This window comes from Leptodactylus fuscus, chromosome 1, assembly GCF_031893055.1.
Source record: "Leptodactylus fuscus isolate aLepFus1 chromosome 1, aLepFus1.hap2, whole genome shotgun sequence".
NCBI lineage: Eukaryota > Metazoa > Chordata > Amphibia > Anura > Leptodactylidae > Leptodactylus > Leptodactylus fuscus.
Genome location: NC_134265.1, coordinates 73,200,349 through 73,217,820, shown reverse-complemented (window position 1 = coordinate 73,217,820; position 17,472 = coordinate 73,200,349). Strand labels below are relative to the sequence as shown.

General features: G+C 40.4%; 1 protein-coding gene across 1 annotated transcript in view; it reads right to left on the bottom strand.

Moving 5' to 3' along the window:
- Nucleotides 1-16,227, bottom strand: part of CAMK4 (calcium/calmodulin dependent protein kinase IV) — a 173,725-nt gene extending 157,498 nt beyond the window's left edge. Inside the window, exon 1 of the mRNA XM_075272257.1 lies at nucleotides 15,866-16,227. Coding sequence (XP_075128358.1) covers nucleotides 15,866-16,035 — 170 coding nt within the window. The 5' untranslated portion in view covers nucleotides 16,036-16,227. The remainder of the gene's footprint in view (nucleotides 1-15,865) is intronic.
- Nucleotides 16,228-17,472: the final 1,245 nt, after the last annotated feature.

Sequence of the window (17,472 nt, the reverse complement as noted above, 5' to 3'; positions counted from 1 at the left end):
CCACACCGAAAAATATGGATGAAGCAACCACAGAGTTGAAGAAGGCCCTAAGAAGTGTCCCCTGGACTCTGAAGGCCCTCAGCCTCCTGAGCAGGTAGAGTCTGCTGTGGCCCTTTCTGTGCAGCGCCTCCAGGTGATCAGCCCTGTCTAGTTTATTATTGAGGATCACGCCCAGATACTTATAGGTCCTGACTATCTCAGTGCATGTTCCTTGGATCTCCACCGGGGTCAGAGCACTTCTCCGTTTACTAAAGTCCACCACCATCTCCTTGGTCTTCCCAGCATTAATCCTGAGCTGGTTCTGCTGGCACCATTCAACAAAGTCCCGGTTTAAGTCTCTGTATTCCCTATCGTCACCATCAGTGATCAGGCCGACTATAGCAGAGTCATCGGAGTACTTCTGTAAGTAACAGCTGGATGAGTTGTGCCTAAAGTCAGCAGTGTACAGTGTGAAGAGAAATGGGGCAAGAACTGTACCTTGTGGTGCCCCCGTACTACAGATCACAGTGTCAGACACACAGTCCTGGGCTCTCACATACTGAGGGCGGTTTGTCAGGTAGTCTAGGATCCAGTTGGACAGGTGATGGTCCACACCACCAAGGTTCAGCTTCTCCCTTAGTAGCCCTGGCTGAATGGTGTTGAACGCACTGGAGAAGTCAAAGAACATTATTCTCACAGTGTTCCCGGGTTTCTCTAGGTGAGAGAGAGCTCTATGAAGAAGGTGGATGATGGCGTCATCTACCCCAATGCCCGGCCGATAGGCAAACTGGAGGGGGTCCAGAGCAGAGCTCACTAGGGGGCGTATTTGTGTCAGGACCAGTCTCTCTAGAACCTTCATCAGGTAAAATGGGAATAATTCTTTAGGCTAAAGCCCCACATTGCAGGAACACTGCGGAAAAACAACACAACGTTTTGCAGTACCAGCAAAGTGAATGAGATTCTAGCTAATCACATCCACACACTGCAGAAAAAAAACGCTGCAGAAAAGCTGTGTTTTGAAAAACTTGCATTTTCCCTATAGGTTTAAGGCCTGGGTCCCAAATGGTGTATACATGCGGCAAAAAATGCAGCGGTTTGCAGTCCCTACAGAGTGGCGAATCCCATCTACACATTACGTGAACATTCACACAGCGAACACGCAGCGATTTCCAAAACCACAACAGTTTTGGAAATCGCAGCATGTCAATTATACCTGAAGAAATGCTGGCAGCTTCCCTATATGTATAAGTGAAGCAGAAAGTTTGGTGAGGAAACCTCGGCAGACTTTCTGCTGCGGCTTGCTACGTGGGGCTTCAGCCTAATAAGGGAAGAAAATCCACAGAGAAAAACTCATCAAAAACACAATGAAAAACGCTGCAGAAAAAAAATGTTTCCGCGATTTTTAGCTGCATTCTGTAACATGGAGCCTTGAGAATATTTGGCATGTGAATTCTTGGGTGGTGCCATGAGATAACTATTATACCTTTACTGTAGAAGTATAATGATTAAATTTTGATATAATGTAAAACATGCTCCTTTGGAGCATACAGATTATATCATGGAGCATACAGATTATATCATGGATCATACAGATTATATCATGGAGCATACAGATTATATAATGGAGCCTTCAGATTATATAATGGATCACACAGATTATATCATGGAGCATACAGATTATATAATGGATCATACAGATTATATAATGGATCATACAGATTATATCATGGAGCATACAGATTACATAATGGAACATATAGCTCATATAATGGAGCCTTCAGATCATATAATGGAGCCTTCAGATCATATAATGGAGCCTTCAGATTATATAATGGAGCATACAGATTATATAATGGAGCATACAGATTATATCATGGATCATACAGATTATATCATAGAGCAAACAGATTTCATAATGGAACATACAGATCATATAATGGAGCCTTCAAATCATAAAATTGAGCCTTCAGATTATATAAAGGAGCATACAGATTATATCATGGATCATACAGATTATATAATGGAGCATATAGAATATATCATGGAGCATACAGATTATATCATAGAGCATACAAATTACATAATGGATCATACAGATTATATCATGGAGCATACAGATTATATCATGGATCATACAGATTATATAATGGATCATACAGATTATATAATGGAGCCTTCAGATTATATAAAGGAGCATACAGAATATAATTGCTCATGGATGTTTTGTAACTGGTTCCTGGATACACAATGCCTATTTACTGTACTTGTCTTTCTGTACGGTCTAGTTTCTTGCTGCATTACGTGTCTTATGATGTGAAATCTGTCTTAGGACGTGTGCTCTACTTTTTATTTTTAAGCACAGTTGGCGATCTAGTTCATGGTAAGGGTCTGCACAAGAAGCTCTGGCACTGAATATTTTAATTAATTATTGATGATCTCCTTCTGAAATGCGGCTTCACAGCGAGTTATTTTTTACTTTTCACATTCTAGATGTACTATGAATAGCTAAATCATTACTGTAGCGGTATGATCATGTAGGTTAGATAAATTGAGATATCCATTATTTAAACGCTGCGGTACGGACGGACTTTCTGTGCTATATAATGGTACCTTCATCTTGTGTTAACTCTTCAGATTTTTTGCCCACATTTACATTAAGGTATTCGTCTTGGATTAAAAACTAGACATGGCAAAGTCAAACACATCACTGGCTTCAAAGGTTTTATTTCAAAGGATATGTTACAGTAAAAACATTGTCTTCAAGGGAAGTAACTTACAGTTAACTGTTTTTTGTAATGACGGAAAAACCTGCTCCAATGGGAATAAGATGTAACAGATATAAAGTCATATAGCTTGGCTTGGGTTGGGGGTGGACAGAAACAACTGTTAGGGCACCACTGGGGGAAGGCATAGTCGATTTTGCACACCAATCAGAACTTCTCAGTACAAGTAAGTAGCTAATCTATAACATATATATATATATATATATATATATATATATATATATATATATATATATATATATATATAGTTGGTTCTTTAGCTTAACTGACATACACCATGAATAGTGGATTTCAGCCCTTACTCAGAGTTGTCCTCTGTTATTAGCATTGTGGGGAATGTAGCTCAGTAGCAGTAATGGTGCAGACCCAACCAGTCAGAGACAGGGACACAATATCTCGTGCAAACAGGTTTATTTGGAAAAACGGCAAAATAAATAAACCTTCACGTCAGCTACAAAATAATTAAAACAAAATACAGCGTTAACTTCAGGCACAAACTTCAAACAAAACCCTGCTCGTCCAAGCACTAACTAAACAGTATAAAGCTAATATGTGTGGATTACTACCAACCACATAAACAAAACAAAATAGCACAGTACGGCCTCACAAGACTCTTGTTATTTCAGGACAGATCCAGGTACCTCCTCTCGCCCCCAGGATCTGCCCTGAAGTGTAGGCTCTGCAGTCTTTTATGGCCCAGTGATGAGTCCAGGACCCACACCTGGGGCTTTGGCCTACTCAAGATCTGCACTACACACATATATCAGAAACCTGGGGGAGATATACCAAGACTCCAGCACTCTGCCTGTCACCTTCTCACAGCCATTATCGGAGGATTGTACATTCTTAGCCTCACTGACATACACCATTATCAGAGGACTACAGCACTTGCTCATTGTTGTTCTCTGTTATTAGCCCTTATTAGAGTATTGGATATATAAAGCAACTGCTCACGTTTCATATATATATATATATATATATATATATATATATCATGAGAAGTAGCAAAGTAGCAGGCAGGTTCTGCTGGGGACTGCACATGTATGTGGGGTGCCACAGAGGGAAATGGTGACTATGTATAATAACTAGGAATTGGTAGTGAAGGGGATTAGAGGGGCAAAAAAATAAGCACTGATCTTTAGAGGCAGAAGATGGGCACTTCTCCCAGTCCCTGAGAAAGGCAGGGCATATTTCTACATAGGTTATATGAGATTTTATATTCATAAACCAGTTAAACATCTCCACAAGTAATATACCCGCACAGTTTATCTATTTCCTAGTATTCCCATATTTCATTGCTCTCAGCATTCTATATCTCCTGCTATTTGATATGCACATTATGAGGCTTAATGTAGTGACTGTATCATAACAACATTTTTCAATGAAATGCACTTGTCCATATTTTTTTATGATATATCTTTGTTAATGTTCCTAGTGATGACTTTAATGCACTGGGAAAGAATGACTGATATGTAAGAACTATGAATAGCATAATTATCACCACAATGGACTGGAATGTGAACTCATTCAGTCTTTTCATAGGTTAATATGCACCAAGTAACTTCAGGTTATTTATCTGCAATATAGACACAACACAAAATAATAAATGGTTATTTTTATTAATCATTATTAATTTAATTGTAATCATTAATTTTTTAATTAATTTCTGATTAAACAGAAATAAAGTCAGAGTTTCATAAAGATTTGCCCCAATATCCTAGCAATCTAATGATGTCTCATCTAGTGTTGAGCAAATAGTATTCAAAACTATTCGTCGAATACCTCGCTCCCATAGGAATGCGTGTAAGCGGCTGAACACCAAGGGGTTAAGCGCAGTGAATATTTGACGGCTGCTAACATGTATTCCTATGGGAGCCAGGTATTCGACGAATACTATTCGCTCAAAACTAGTCTCATCATCCGGACATCCATCGATGTGCCCACTTTTTAAGCCAAAGGGTGGCGTTGGGTGGAGACACCTCGGCGGGTCAGCTTTAACTAGTATGAATTATTCTTACCATGTTTGCCAGTCCCTGGCTGGCACAGATTTAAATTCTGGGAACTCCAAAAAGGTGCCAGAATTATTAGGAGACCTTAATAATTCCAAAACATCTTGACCCCAAAGACTATAATGGGGTTTGTGTGTTTCAAGAGTCTGCATGACTCATGTGGACACTGCGTGGAAAACTACACGGACCCCATTATAGTCTATGGGGTCTGCTCACCGTTTGTCAATGTGTTCGGTATTCCATTCAGGGGGTCCCCAAGCGCACTCCCCAAATGGAATACTGAACACAGATGTGAACCAGACCTTTATTTTTTAAAAAACCTTTTTTAAAATACACCACTATAACTGTGGGTGACAGGGGCAGGTGAAGTCAGAGTCATGGCCAGTTCTAGCTGGAGTCAGAGTCGGTAAAGATCTTAAAAAAAATTAATTATTTTAAATTATATTATTTACTGTTAATCAGTTAGATACATTGTTTGTCACATATTGCTTCTGTAAGACCATGACTGTCAGCCATTTATGAAGGAGTCATAGTTAGGGCTAGTTCACACGGGACAAAATGGCGCGGAATTTAAGATGGAATCCGCCTTAAAATCTGCCTCCATACAAGAGAGTCCTATGTAGACCGCTGGTGTCCTTTTTTTCCGCTAGCCATTTGCACCTATAGCTGCAATTTATGGCAGGATATTGTCTGTTAGGCTGGGGCCCCACGTGGCAGAAACCACTGTGTTTTACAGCCCTCGTAGCGAATCCCATCCACATATTGTAGAAAAATATGCGCAGTAGAAATGCTGCGATTTCCAAAACTGTTGCAGTTTTGGAAATTGTAGCATGTTAATTACACCTATGTATATGCTGGCTTTTCCCTATAGATATAATTGAGTTAGAATTTCTATGAAAAGCAAAGCTGGAAAACCCTTGGTTTTTCTTGCAGGCTTTTTTTTTTTTTGCTGTGGCTCGCTACATGGGGATTTAGCCTAATTCATGAAACTTGAAACATGTCAAGCAATAATTTTTTTTAGTAAGAATATATTAGTGGCATGCATAGTGTTTTATATAGATTCTTTGTACAGAAGGTCATGTTTAAATCATTCAGTGAGTTGTAGTCACTGGTCTCTAAGATCACATCCCTTCCTCAGAATGATTGAATACAACCAGTCTCAGCAAGCAATATATACAAATCACAGATCCTAGAGCACTCTCCTTGTCTTTCTACGAGTCCAAGCTCTGTAGGCTGAATGTTAAGGTTGTAGAATATATAACTCTCAAAACTATTATTACAGAAAATCATTTTATTATATTACTCAGAAGCGCAATCCCACTCACTGTGTTGCATATTATATTCCATGCCATGAGTAGTCATTTTTCTTCAAGACATTGCTTAATGCTGGGTGAATACAAAATAGAATAACAGTTTGACTCAAGGAGACACCGGCCAGAAGACATAAAGCCTTCTGCCGCCTCTACCCTAGCTTCCTCCACACACTGAGTTCAGCTCTGAAGAACGACTACCATCATACTCTCTTTCTTTGGTTCTGACCAAATACCAACATGTCCACATACTGTATGTTACACATTCAGACATTTGAAATAAAGTATCAAGCAGGATATGTCACTCACTGACCTCTACTTGTGAGGCTAAAATAACAAGCCAATGAGTAAGTGGCTAGTGAATAGGATGGAAAACTTGCACTTAGGTTAAGGCCCCACGGGACGTCCTGCAGCAAAAAAGCGCTGCAGGAAAAACTGTGGCGGCAACAGATTGCAGTTTCTGTAGCAATTTAGACAGAAAGTTTGTTTCGTTTTCCTCAGCTGACTTTCTGTTACAATTATACCGATGGGCGTTTCCGTAGGTATAATTAACATGCTGCGATTATCAAAACCAGTTTTGGAAATTGCGGCATGTCTGCCCCACGGTTTTTACCACAAAGTCGGCATGGAATTCGCTGGAATCCCATCCACTTTGTCCTTACTGTAAAATGCTGCAATTTTCCCCATGGCATTTCCATCACAGGCAAATCATGGCGTTTCCGTCCCATGGGGCCCCGGCCTTAAAGGGAGTCTGTCAGCATAAAATGGGATATAAATCTAATCACATGACCTTGTAAAGATGATTCTACAGTTTCCAGATATGCCTGTTATTCAGCTTTGGAGCCCTATTTTCATATAGGTCCCTAATTTATTCCCTTAGCTTGCCTGGGTTCTAACTTCGGCTATAGATATAGAGGAATACATTGTTGATTTACATGAAAATTGAATAATAAAGACACATTTGGAAACTGTAGAATCACCTCTACAAGGTACTGGAATTAGGTTTATAATGAATTTACTGCTGACAGAAGCACTTTAATGCTGAAACCCCACATAGCAAAATACAGCAAGAAAACAGCAAAAAAAAAAAACCATTTTCATTGCATTCTCTGCTCCTATTACACCCATACGGAAAACACCAGTGTTTCCGCATGTATAACTGATTTGCTGCAATTTCAACAACGTGGGCATTTTTGAAAACACAGCTTTTCCGCTCCAGATTTTATTCTGCAATGTGTGGATGAGATTAGCCAGAATCCCATGTACTTTGCAGGTATTGTAAACTGCTGCATTTTTGCAACGTAGGACTTCAGCCTCGGGCTGCATTTAGACAGGTCAATTTGTATCCTACAGCAACTATGGAGGAAAAAAAATGAATTACAAATAGAAATGTCGTAATCTGGAAAATCGGACCACAACAGGAAATACAGGACAGGACAAATGGTATATGTGAAACAAACTGAAGTGTGTGTATAGCCCCATTCCAGTTCTATGGGTCCGTGTATAGTCCGTCAGAATTGGACTGCACTACAGATGTTGAATATGGTTGATATACAGTGGGCCCTTACTGTATTTAGAATTCATTTAGATCTTTGCAGAGCTGTATTGTAGTGTTACTAAGCACCCCTTGGGATATGGAAGGATCTCAGGATAACCCACATTCTATGGCTTTTATAGGGCTAGGAGTGTAGCGTTTTCAGCAAGGCATCATTCACAATGTACCCTGTACTCGCATCCATAAGAAAGCAGCACTACCATCCGACAGCAGTGAATGGAAGACTTTTGACTGTACATTAGGAGATGTGAAGATCTGAGTTGAAAAATAAAAGTTTCAATGCTTGTTGTAGTGATCAATGGGAGTCACAGAGCACATAATGCCACGTGGCATCTACTTACACCTCGCAATTACAAGAGCTGCTTTAAAGTCCAATATACTAAGCTAGTCCACAGCTAATAAATTCATTGTCATCTTTTCAAATTACAGAATGTCCATCACTGTAAAATTATAGGCTGTTTATACTGAAATATTGCTTTATCTTCCCCACTGGTTTCTTATAGACTAGGAAATGTAGACTCTATACTTAATCACCTGGCTTGGGCTCTATCATGAATGGAGATTTTGGATCTATTCAGACTCCTTGTGTGGCCACAATTCATGATGGCATCTGTCTAAACTGATTATTAATACAATAGGGTATTACGCAAAGTGGTGATCATTCAGTCATGTCATAGGGTCAGGTGGAATTGCAAGAGGAGAAATATGGTCATGCGTCCCTTGTCATCCTTTAATATAGATAATGTGAGAAATAAAAACTGCCAAGTAAATGTGCTTTATGCTGGGTTCACACCAGCGCTTGTAGTACGTTCAGGAACTCTGTTTCCCTCTCCGCATGAAAAATAGCCTATGAAGTCCGTGGGTTTCTTAAAGTAACCGCTTTTTATGTGGATTAGCTTTCCGTTTGGGGGATCCCCTAGCAGACCCCACAAACAGTAACTTGAGTGCAGATGTGAACCTAGCCTTAGTTATTCTGGCTTTACACATTAGCTATCAGCCAAATGATTATTCAACCACCAGCTTCCACACCTAAACCCACTATTAACATTCCAAAATGGCCCAATATACTAACATCATTGGGTCGATTCTGTACACTTCTATACAGATGTTTACATAAATTTAAGGGATTTTCCAGGCAGAAACTACTGATGACCTATCCTTGAGGAACGACAAGTCTTGAATAACAGATCGGCTTGGATCTGACATCTGGAGCTGCCCCAATCAGCTATTTCTAGCAACCACTATAGAGAGAACAGTGCTGGAAGCAGGTAGCTCTATTCTCTGTGTGCTAAGTTATTGCAGATTAGCTCCCATTCACTTCCATAGGTGCTGAGTACAGCCACTACAATGAGAACAGGGCTATCTGCTTCCAGCTCTGTGTAGAACCTGATGAGAAGAGCTAATTGGCTACAACTAGGACCCACACCGATCTGATCCAATCATAAGGATTTGTCATCAATATCATTTGCTTGGAAAACATTTTTAGGCTGAGTCCCACATTGTGTAAAAAAAATTCAGCGTTTTACATTACCTGCAAAGTGGATGGGATTCTGGCTGATCCCATCCACACATTGCAGAAAAATATCCGCAGCGGAAATGCTGTGATTTATTACATTTTTGCAAATCACAACATGTCAATTATACCTATGGAAACTCTGGTATTTTCCATATAGGTGAAATAGAAGCAGAATAGCTGCAGAGGAAAACTCTGCGTAAAAAGCATGATGCACTTCCACCACAGTTTTTTCCACAGGGGTTTTTGGCTGCGGCTCACTAGGTGGCGCCACGTTGGCAATATCAAGGAAAACAATAATACCACATATTCAAAATGCAACCTGGTTAATCTTTGTTAACCTCAACCCTTATCTGCCAACCCTTGTAGGGAAGAGTCACCCAATAGAAGTCCAATGTCTGTAACTAACTTGAGGGACAGTAACCAAGCCACCTAGAGTTGTTACCAAATAGTCTTCAGATTGTCTGAAGGATCTAGGCTTCATTTCTCAAAAGCTGAAAATCAAACAGAAACCTGATGATATATGTAATGGACGCTCTCATTCTAAGGAATCCTGATTCTTATCAACTAAACAGCAAACAGTCCTGACCAAATAATCCTCCCATATACACAGGATTACAAAACATGCTCAAATAGCGTATCCACAACACAGTAATAACTGAGTCATGTCGTGTACTCAGGTAATATCTAATAATAGAGATTTATGTTAATACATAGCTGATGAATGCAGATATAAGCTGGCTTCTGTTAGTCCACATCTTACGGTATCTTGTTTACTGACCCTGTCGTACAGCTGAACTGACCTATACCATGTACTACATTGGCCATACTGACTGCAGTTGCTTCAGATCAATAGAAACAAGTTTGTAGCATATTATGTATTTATATATTCATGTAGCACACGTGAGCATAGTGTAAATAACTATACCTTTACTACATACAGAACTGCAGTATGGAAGCATTGAAGTTTGGTGGCAGAAAAGACTACATGTTCTATATAATCTCCCCTTATCCTGGGAATCAGATCCTCACCCATCTAATCTTCATGGTTGTCAATATTACTATAATAAGAAGTAATACTTTTATTATTATTAAATATTCCACAGCACTTTAAAGAGCAAAGGTTTAGATGAACAGACAATAGTAGACATTACAGTGTAACAAAATGATTGCCATATGAAACAATAGGGATGAGGGTTATGCTCGCAAGAGTTTACCATTTACGAGGAAACAGGTGGCACAATGTCAGTAAAATGGTTCCACCATATTTGAGTAAATAAAGTAATAAAAATGCAACTGTATGAGCCAGTCACCAGCTGGTATCAGTGAATGTAGAGATACCAAGTTCACAAAGTGGTCACTTTTGGATGGATGTTTCAGGTTCTGAGGAATAAAGTGAAAAGGTTAGCTTCAGATAAGAAATGCTTACGCTAGGGTTCATACTAGGGTTTGGGTTTCCATCCTTCAGGTCCGCATGGGCACCCAAAAGATGGAGACCCTGTCAGCTTAAAAAGCAGTTACACGTGGAAACTTAGATTGTAATGGAGCTCGCTAGGTTTCCGACAGTTTTATACTGAAATTGGCAGAGAGAAAAGTCCTCCTTGCAAATTCTGTGGTTCAGAGTCTCTTACAGAAGTGTGAATCCATGCTTAGTGTGAGGAAATGTAGAAAAGTTTGATGGGGTACAGTGACAATCCTAAGTAAAGATATGTGTTTTAGAATCTGAAACTGTGGACTAATCTGATTGTCCAGAGAAGAGTATTACAGAGAACCGGTTCAGCTCGAGAAAAGTCTTGGAGGTGGGAGTAAGATATTCTGATCACTGGGCAGCTATGACCGGGCCCAGAAGCCACACTATATGGATAAACTTTGATCTCCGTTTTGATTTCCTATGATGCTTTGTGGTCTGCTGATTGCAAATTTATTACTCCCGATTTCTGGTGAGTAGGACTGAGAAGACTTCTGATACTTAGCCTTCCAGTGTCATAAAGGAGAAAATCAACCCTTTCATTGCAAAACGCAGCTGGCCAGCAGTATATATGTCATCTACTGTATGTCCCCAACAAAAATAGTAAGATAAATAGGACCGAAGAAAAACCTTTGAGGTACATCACAAGTGACTCGTGCCACTGTATTAAAAAGGACGTATCATGTCCTTCAACATGTGCCATAATACATATTCCTGTGTGTCCTCAGTGAGGAATGATGGAGTGATGGTACACCTCTATAGTCTTGTATTGTTGGGGAGGAGGGATGCTCTGCAATGACCAACAATAACACTGAGCTGTAAGGCCAGCCCATCTAACAGTACTACAGTGATATTGGTACTGAATCTAATGGCACCGATAACTCTACAACCAGAGCAGATACCTGCAAATTCAACATATACACTTGTTTGTAGCATTAAATTAACTAGTAAATGCAATTTTCATTACCAATCTCTACATGGTGAGTTGCTTTTTATCATCTAGGATCTAAACTGACCAAAGACACAGTTGGATTTCCTTGCCCTTCTGACATATCATGTAATTACACCCTAAGGATATATGATAAATAAAAGTTACAGCAAAGTCAATTGTTTTGCAAATATTCTGCTTTTATTTTCTCCTGCATGTTAATTTCTATAATTTATTCCCTAAACACTTTGATTTACATAACTTCAAAGCAGAAAAAGAAATCTGATTAAAAAGAAATAAGACAGTAATTAATCGGATGAACGCCGAGCTGCTTAGTAGTGTAGTAATGTCATTTACCATTTAGAACCAGGACCATGTCATCTGGTGACAAGCTAAGGTCTAGGTGCTGCTTGTCACGTTATAAATTCGGTTTTTTTTGTGTGTGTGTGGATTGTGAGCCCAATATAGGGCTCACAATGCACATTTCTACCTATCAGTATGTCTTTGGAGTATGAGAAGAAATCCACGCAAACACGGGGCAAACATACAAACTCCTTGCAGATGTTGTATCTGGCAGGATTTGAACCCAAGATGCCACAGCTGCAAGGCTGCAGCGCCAACCACTGAGCCACCATGTTGCAAACTTCACATGTTATAAATTCTGTACCTTCCAAACCCAAACTTTGTCGACTGAAGAAATGGCGAGCCTTAGAAAGTCTTCTGTATTATAAAATACAGTTAATATAGGGACTGCGGTTATAATGGTGCTGACTATATCCAACTCATTCAATGACTGAAGAAGCCCTTTGGGCATTTTAGTGCTGGCACATAAATGAAGAAATAAAAATAACCAGAGCCCAAATGCCCGGCCCCCTATTGCATTTATTCAAGTGAGGACTAAAAGTAGCCATACAAATTAGATGAATGTTGGCCAATCCTGTTGATATTGGCAGGACCAGCTAACCATCTAATGTGTATAGTGACATTCTGACTCCTCTCCGATGGCATATCTCCTGGGAAAGAAGGGTTAGACATGCTGAACATGCTCAATCTTTCTCAAAGGAGATAAGCTGCTGTCAAAGGTGTCTATCCAACTCGTGCTCCTCTCTCCTTACTGGAACAAATGTCCACTCAAGCAAGCCAAGCAGGCAAGTGTATTTAGGGGAGAGTCAAATGGCATACTATTCGGAGGAAGTTTTTCTCAGCAGTGTATCAAAAGTGTACAAATAATGTTACCTGCGCTGTTTTTGTGTCTAGACATGATAAGCATGGCAATCCCTGTAAAGGGATTTTGTGAGGCTTTCCTTATATGATTCTACAGAGGTGTATCAGATTTACCAAAACATATGAATGCTGCATATCCCAGTGAAAATTGGCATACAACGAAATATATTTTTGCATATCAAAGCGTTTTGTAACATGCACATAAAACATTAAAATGGAAGCCCCGGGCATTGTTCATATGCACTAAACACATACACCAAAAACCTCCAGAGAGCCCCATTAACCCAATGTATGTCAAATGCTGTATGCAGGTTTTTGCTTTACAGAGAGATACCCAAATACCCTGCCAATTGATGATATACAGTATGCCACTGTAAATGCCAATGCACTATACAATATATAGCTCCAAGGGTTTAAGCACAGTGTGAATAGAGCCTAACTCTGCACAAAACCTAAAGATGTGTCTGGTGTGACTTGTCGGTGAAGGCTCACATCCAAAATAAGTGCTACAACTTTTTTGTAAAGAAAAACAAATACAATGAGACTATAAAGAGTAGTAAAAAATGCTTTACTTCTGCAACTTTGAGGGGGAAGCATCTACTGGGTCCCTAGTGAGGAGAAGATATACATGGCGGACTGGCTAGGAGAAAGCATATAAGAAACAAAGACAGCAGTAAAATAAAGGGTATTATGAAATATAAGACATAAGAGGCGACACCTAGTATACTGTGAAAGAAAGTAAATAACTGGTCACAGCACCGCTGTCTAAAGCTGTGACAAGGCTCCTGGATCTCTGGTTATGGCTTCTTAACCTTCTCAACTAAGGAAGCAACAAGGTAAAAGGTGATGGCTAAGGGGCGCTACAGGGAAAGTCACTGGCAGGCTACCAGAACAGGAGGCATTAGCTTTATTGGACACATAGTAATGGATCAGATGTTTGGTGAAAAGCCACAACCAGAGCCATTGTCTCAGGTAGGCTTGGAAATTTTGATAGATAGCAACAACCATAGAGCAGGTCAGGTAGGCAGTATAACAACCTAAGAAACCTGAATTACTGGCAGCCATAAAATTGGAGAGCACACATATTAGTACAGATTTCAACTGGTGAGTTGCATAACCATACAACAGCCGGATACCATCAGAGTGGAGTACAACAAGTAGGGAGTGTAATGTGGTTGTATGGTGCAGAACACAAGCTTTCATGAGATATCTTCTACCCTGTACTGTGACCACAATAGGGGAAATCCTATGATTGAGGATAACCGTTTTGGTAAGAAAGAACGGTACCCACAGTGTTCTCACCACCCTATAGGGTAAAGTAGCGCCATATGACTTAACAAAACAACATGTAGATTCTGGAATAATTGTGAGTGTGATATCTGGGGCACATGAAATTTTGGGATTTGAGTGGAGTTAGGCTTTTCACTTTAGATTGTGCTAAATGACATAATATTGTTCCATAAGTTTTTAAAAAATTGGTTTAACAATAAGAAATAGTAACCAGAAGGTCCATTGGAAATATCTTGAAGACCAAGCAGTTTACGGGAATTGCAAAACCCATAGCCCCTTTACCACTTTAAGGAGACAGCAGTGTCCAACAATGGACCCCTACCTAAAGATGCTAGAACGGCAAATACTTTTAAAACTGAATGGTTGAGGGTTTTGCACGAAGTGATGTCAGCCCACAAGGCAACCTCAAGCAACCCAGGTTGTATGCAGTAAATTGTACAAGTATCTGCCATGAAGTATATTACGTTTGAGGGTATTGTTGTTTTTTGCCAATTTGTTGTGCATTGTATATGCAGCTGCCAATAAGAAGACAAAAGAACAGAGTTGGGAGAAAATGCCTGTTTTTTTGCAGTTACTCATAGTCTTCTTCTGTTTGGTATGACAAAATACCTCACTATATGTCCACTATACAGTACACCATTATTATGACAGCTTTTATTAAAAAAGATGGTGTGAGTAGGAAGTTAATGCTGTTATGCATCCCCTGTCCCAGCTGAAATACATGCTATTCACACAGGCCGTCCAGGGTTACTGCACCTTCGCTTCTAGGCAATATGTTACTTTTTAAACATTTGTTGTAGATACTGAGATTTTGGGTGGCATTGAAACAGTAATGAAAAATTTCATATATCTTCAGTCAATCTTCAGTCAATCTTCAAATTATATATATATATATATATATATATATATATATATGTATGTTTCAAATAGCATTTAGGTATATACTGTAACCTACTTTTCCCTGATGATGTGACAAATAATCATTTACAGTATCCATACTGATTATTTGTAGCTATAATAATATACTGTATGTAGAAAACCCATAAAACCAACCTTGACAACAAATCGCAATGAATTATGAAAAGCTAATTTTCTATATAACACGAACAGGAGCTTATCCATGAAAGTATCACACAATCTCTCTTGGATATAATACATCATTTTGTTCCTACATACTGTATAGGAAGGCAGGATGTAAACAATGATACATTATAATAATATCACTTTCCAATGTATAAGTACAATAAATATATACACATTCTCTAGTTCTATTGTTACACATCAGGCAAAGTGAAGACAGTGACCTCAAGAAGGTGGAGACAACATCTGATCTCCATCAGGGGGCAACAAGATTAATCCTATGTGATCCACCTGCTGTGCAACAAGATACAATCACAGCCTAATGGCTTATATGTATCAAATCCCATGTAGTGGAAGGAAGAGTGGCCAGTCCTCAGCTCCATGTCTGATCAGACAGGCACAGCAGAAGGAGACATATGTGTAATAGCTTAATAACAGGTAGACTGCAGGCAGATCCTGGGCTGCTGTCCTGAGATGTGGTGTGAATAAGAATGCCTGGTGTCTCTGAAGACTTCTGTAAGAATGGGATGTTCTGATGACAACCATGCTGGTGATGATCTGCTCTGCTACCCAGCCTCTGCCATCCACACACCAGCATCTCCCCTCTCATGGCTCCTGCCCATTCATATCTATAGATTGGAACTTCCATCATTTCTCTACTGAATGAGCTGCTGAGTGTACAGAGAAGCACCGCTGCATTCACCAGGCATGCTATGCTCCACTTACCGTCCCAGCTCGGACTCCAGCTCGTAGTAATGGGCCAAGGTGTCCTTGTTGGAGCCATCGATCCAGTAATCCGGTGCAGTGCTGCCAGACCTGGAGGAAGAGGAGGAGGAGGTAGAGGAGGATGCTGAGGAAGACGAGGAGGACGAGGAGGGGAGAGTGACTTTCAGCATCTCGGGGAGGTAGAGGAGGACAGGGCTGCCAGGAGGGGGAATGAGACACAGGCACTCAGCTCAGCTCCTCAATCAATAGAGCACAGAGCACAGCCAATGGGGCAGCAGCAGGAGAAGGAGGCAGGGTCTGTGTGCCCAGAAGAAGAGACCCTGCTGCTTAGGGACTGGCACCCAGTGCCCCCAGTGTGACTAGGTGCAGCCAGGGCAGGGTTCCCACAGATGTGACAGTGAGGCTGTGCCTGCTGCTCCTGTCACACAGCAGAGTGAGGAGAAAGCCAGAGGTATTTATAGGCACACTTGGAGTTTGTTTAGTGGATTTGCTGCCATCACTACCACTGTGTAAACCCAATATCCTTCTCTTTATATCATCTAAGGTCACAGAATTGGGGGAAAGATAATAAAATACAGAATGGTTTTGTTCATTGATTAAAATGTATGGAGACATTACACCTTAATACACAAGAAAAGCTCTATGCCAAGGATATATACAGTAAGTCGTATCTAGAGGATTGGAGCTAGCAAATACACCCCCTGAAGGGGTTAACATGAATAATAGAGTAGACAGGGAGGGGAGGAAGTAAATCACAGCTCCTTGGACTGCTCCCTGTCATTACTAGCCATCTACTCAGCTATCCCTAGGGAGGTGTCAGAATGGCAAATCACACACTGAGATACAACTAGTAATGCCCCTCAGTGATGTCCCCCTGGGAGATACTGCCCAACATCTCTCACGTCTAATAGAGCTCTATTCACTCAACGCGTTTTGTGACTTACCAGTGTGACTGAACATAGTGCATAGTACCAGACCCCAGCCATATTATTACAGAAAATGCATTTATTAACAATCAGCCATCAAACCCAAGCCTATAATAGAAGACTGCAGCCATATACTCTTCGCAACAGCATATGGACGTGATGTCTAGCCAAATGCACCTGCACAGATGCCTACTATTTATGAGCATGGCACCTCCTACATTAACCAGCCCTCAGGAGAGCTCCAATACACTGCCTATACGTCAGCACCTTGCATTATGCTAACTAGAGGGATCCTCAACCAGTTGGCAGGGATATTGCTGTCCTGCCTCCGTTTCCAAGGGGATGCTCTATGTGCAAAGGGACGCTGGTCTTAGATAGATCTGCATCAGAATCACTGAGGGTGACCGCACATGAAGCTCAGTTACTATGAAACACCCACCATTGGGGTGGGGGAACATCATTAGCATACTGATAATGAAGGAATTAAGCATGCGGCTTGTTTAGGTCACACAGTACGGATGGCTGCCGAGCCATTCCTAGTGTAATTCTCACTATTATACAGTAGTTAACTGCCTAGATGCTGTATTTACTCCTGGGAGTCCAATGCACTTGTGTGGACGAGTATAATATAACCATGATAAATACTACAAAGTAAACCTAAAAAATATCGATATAAGCCGC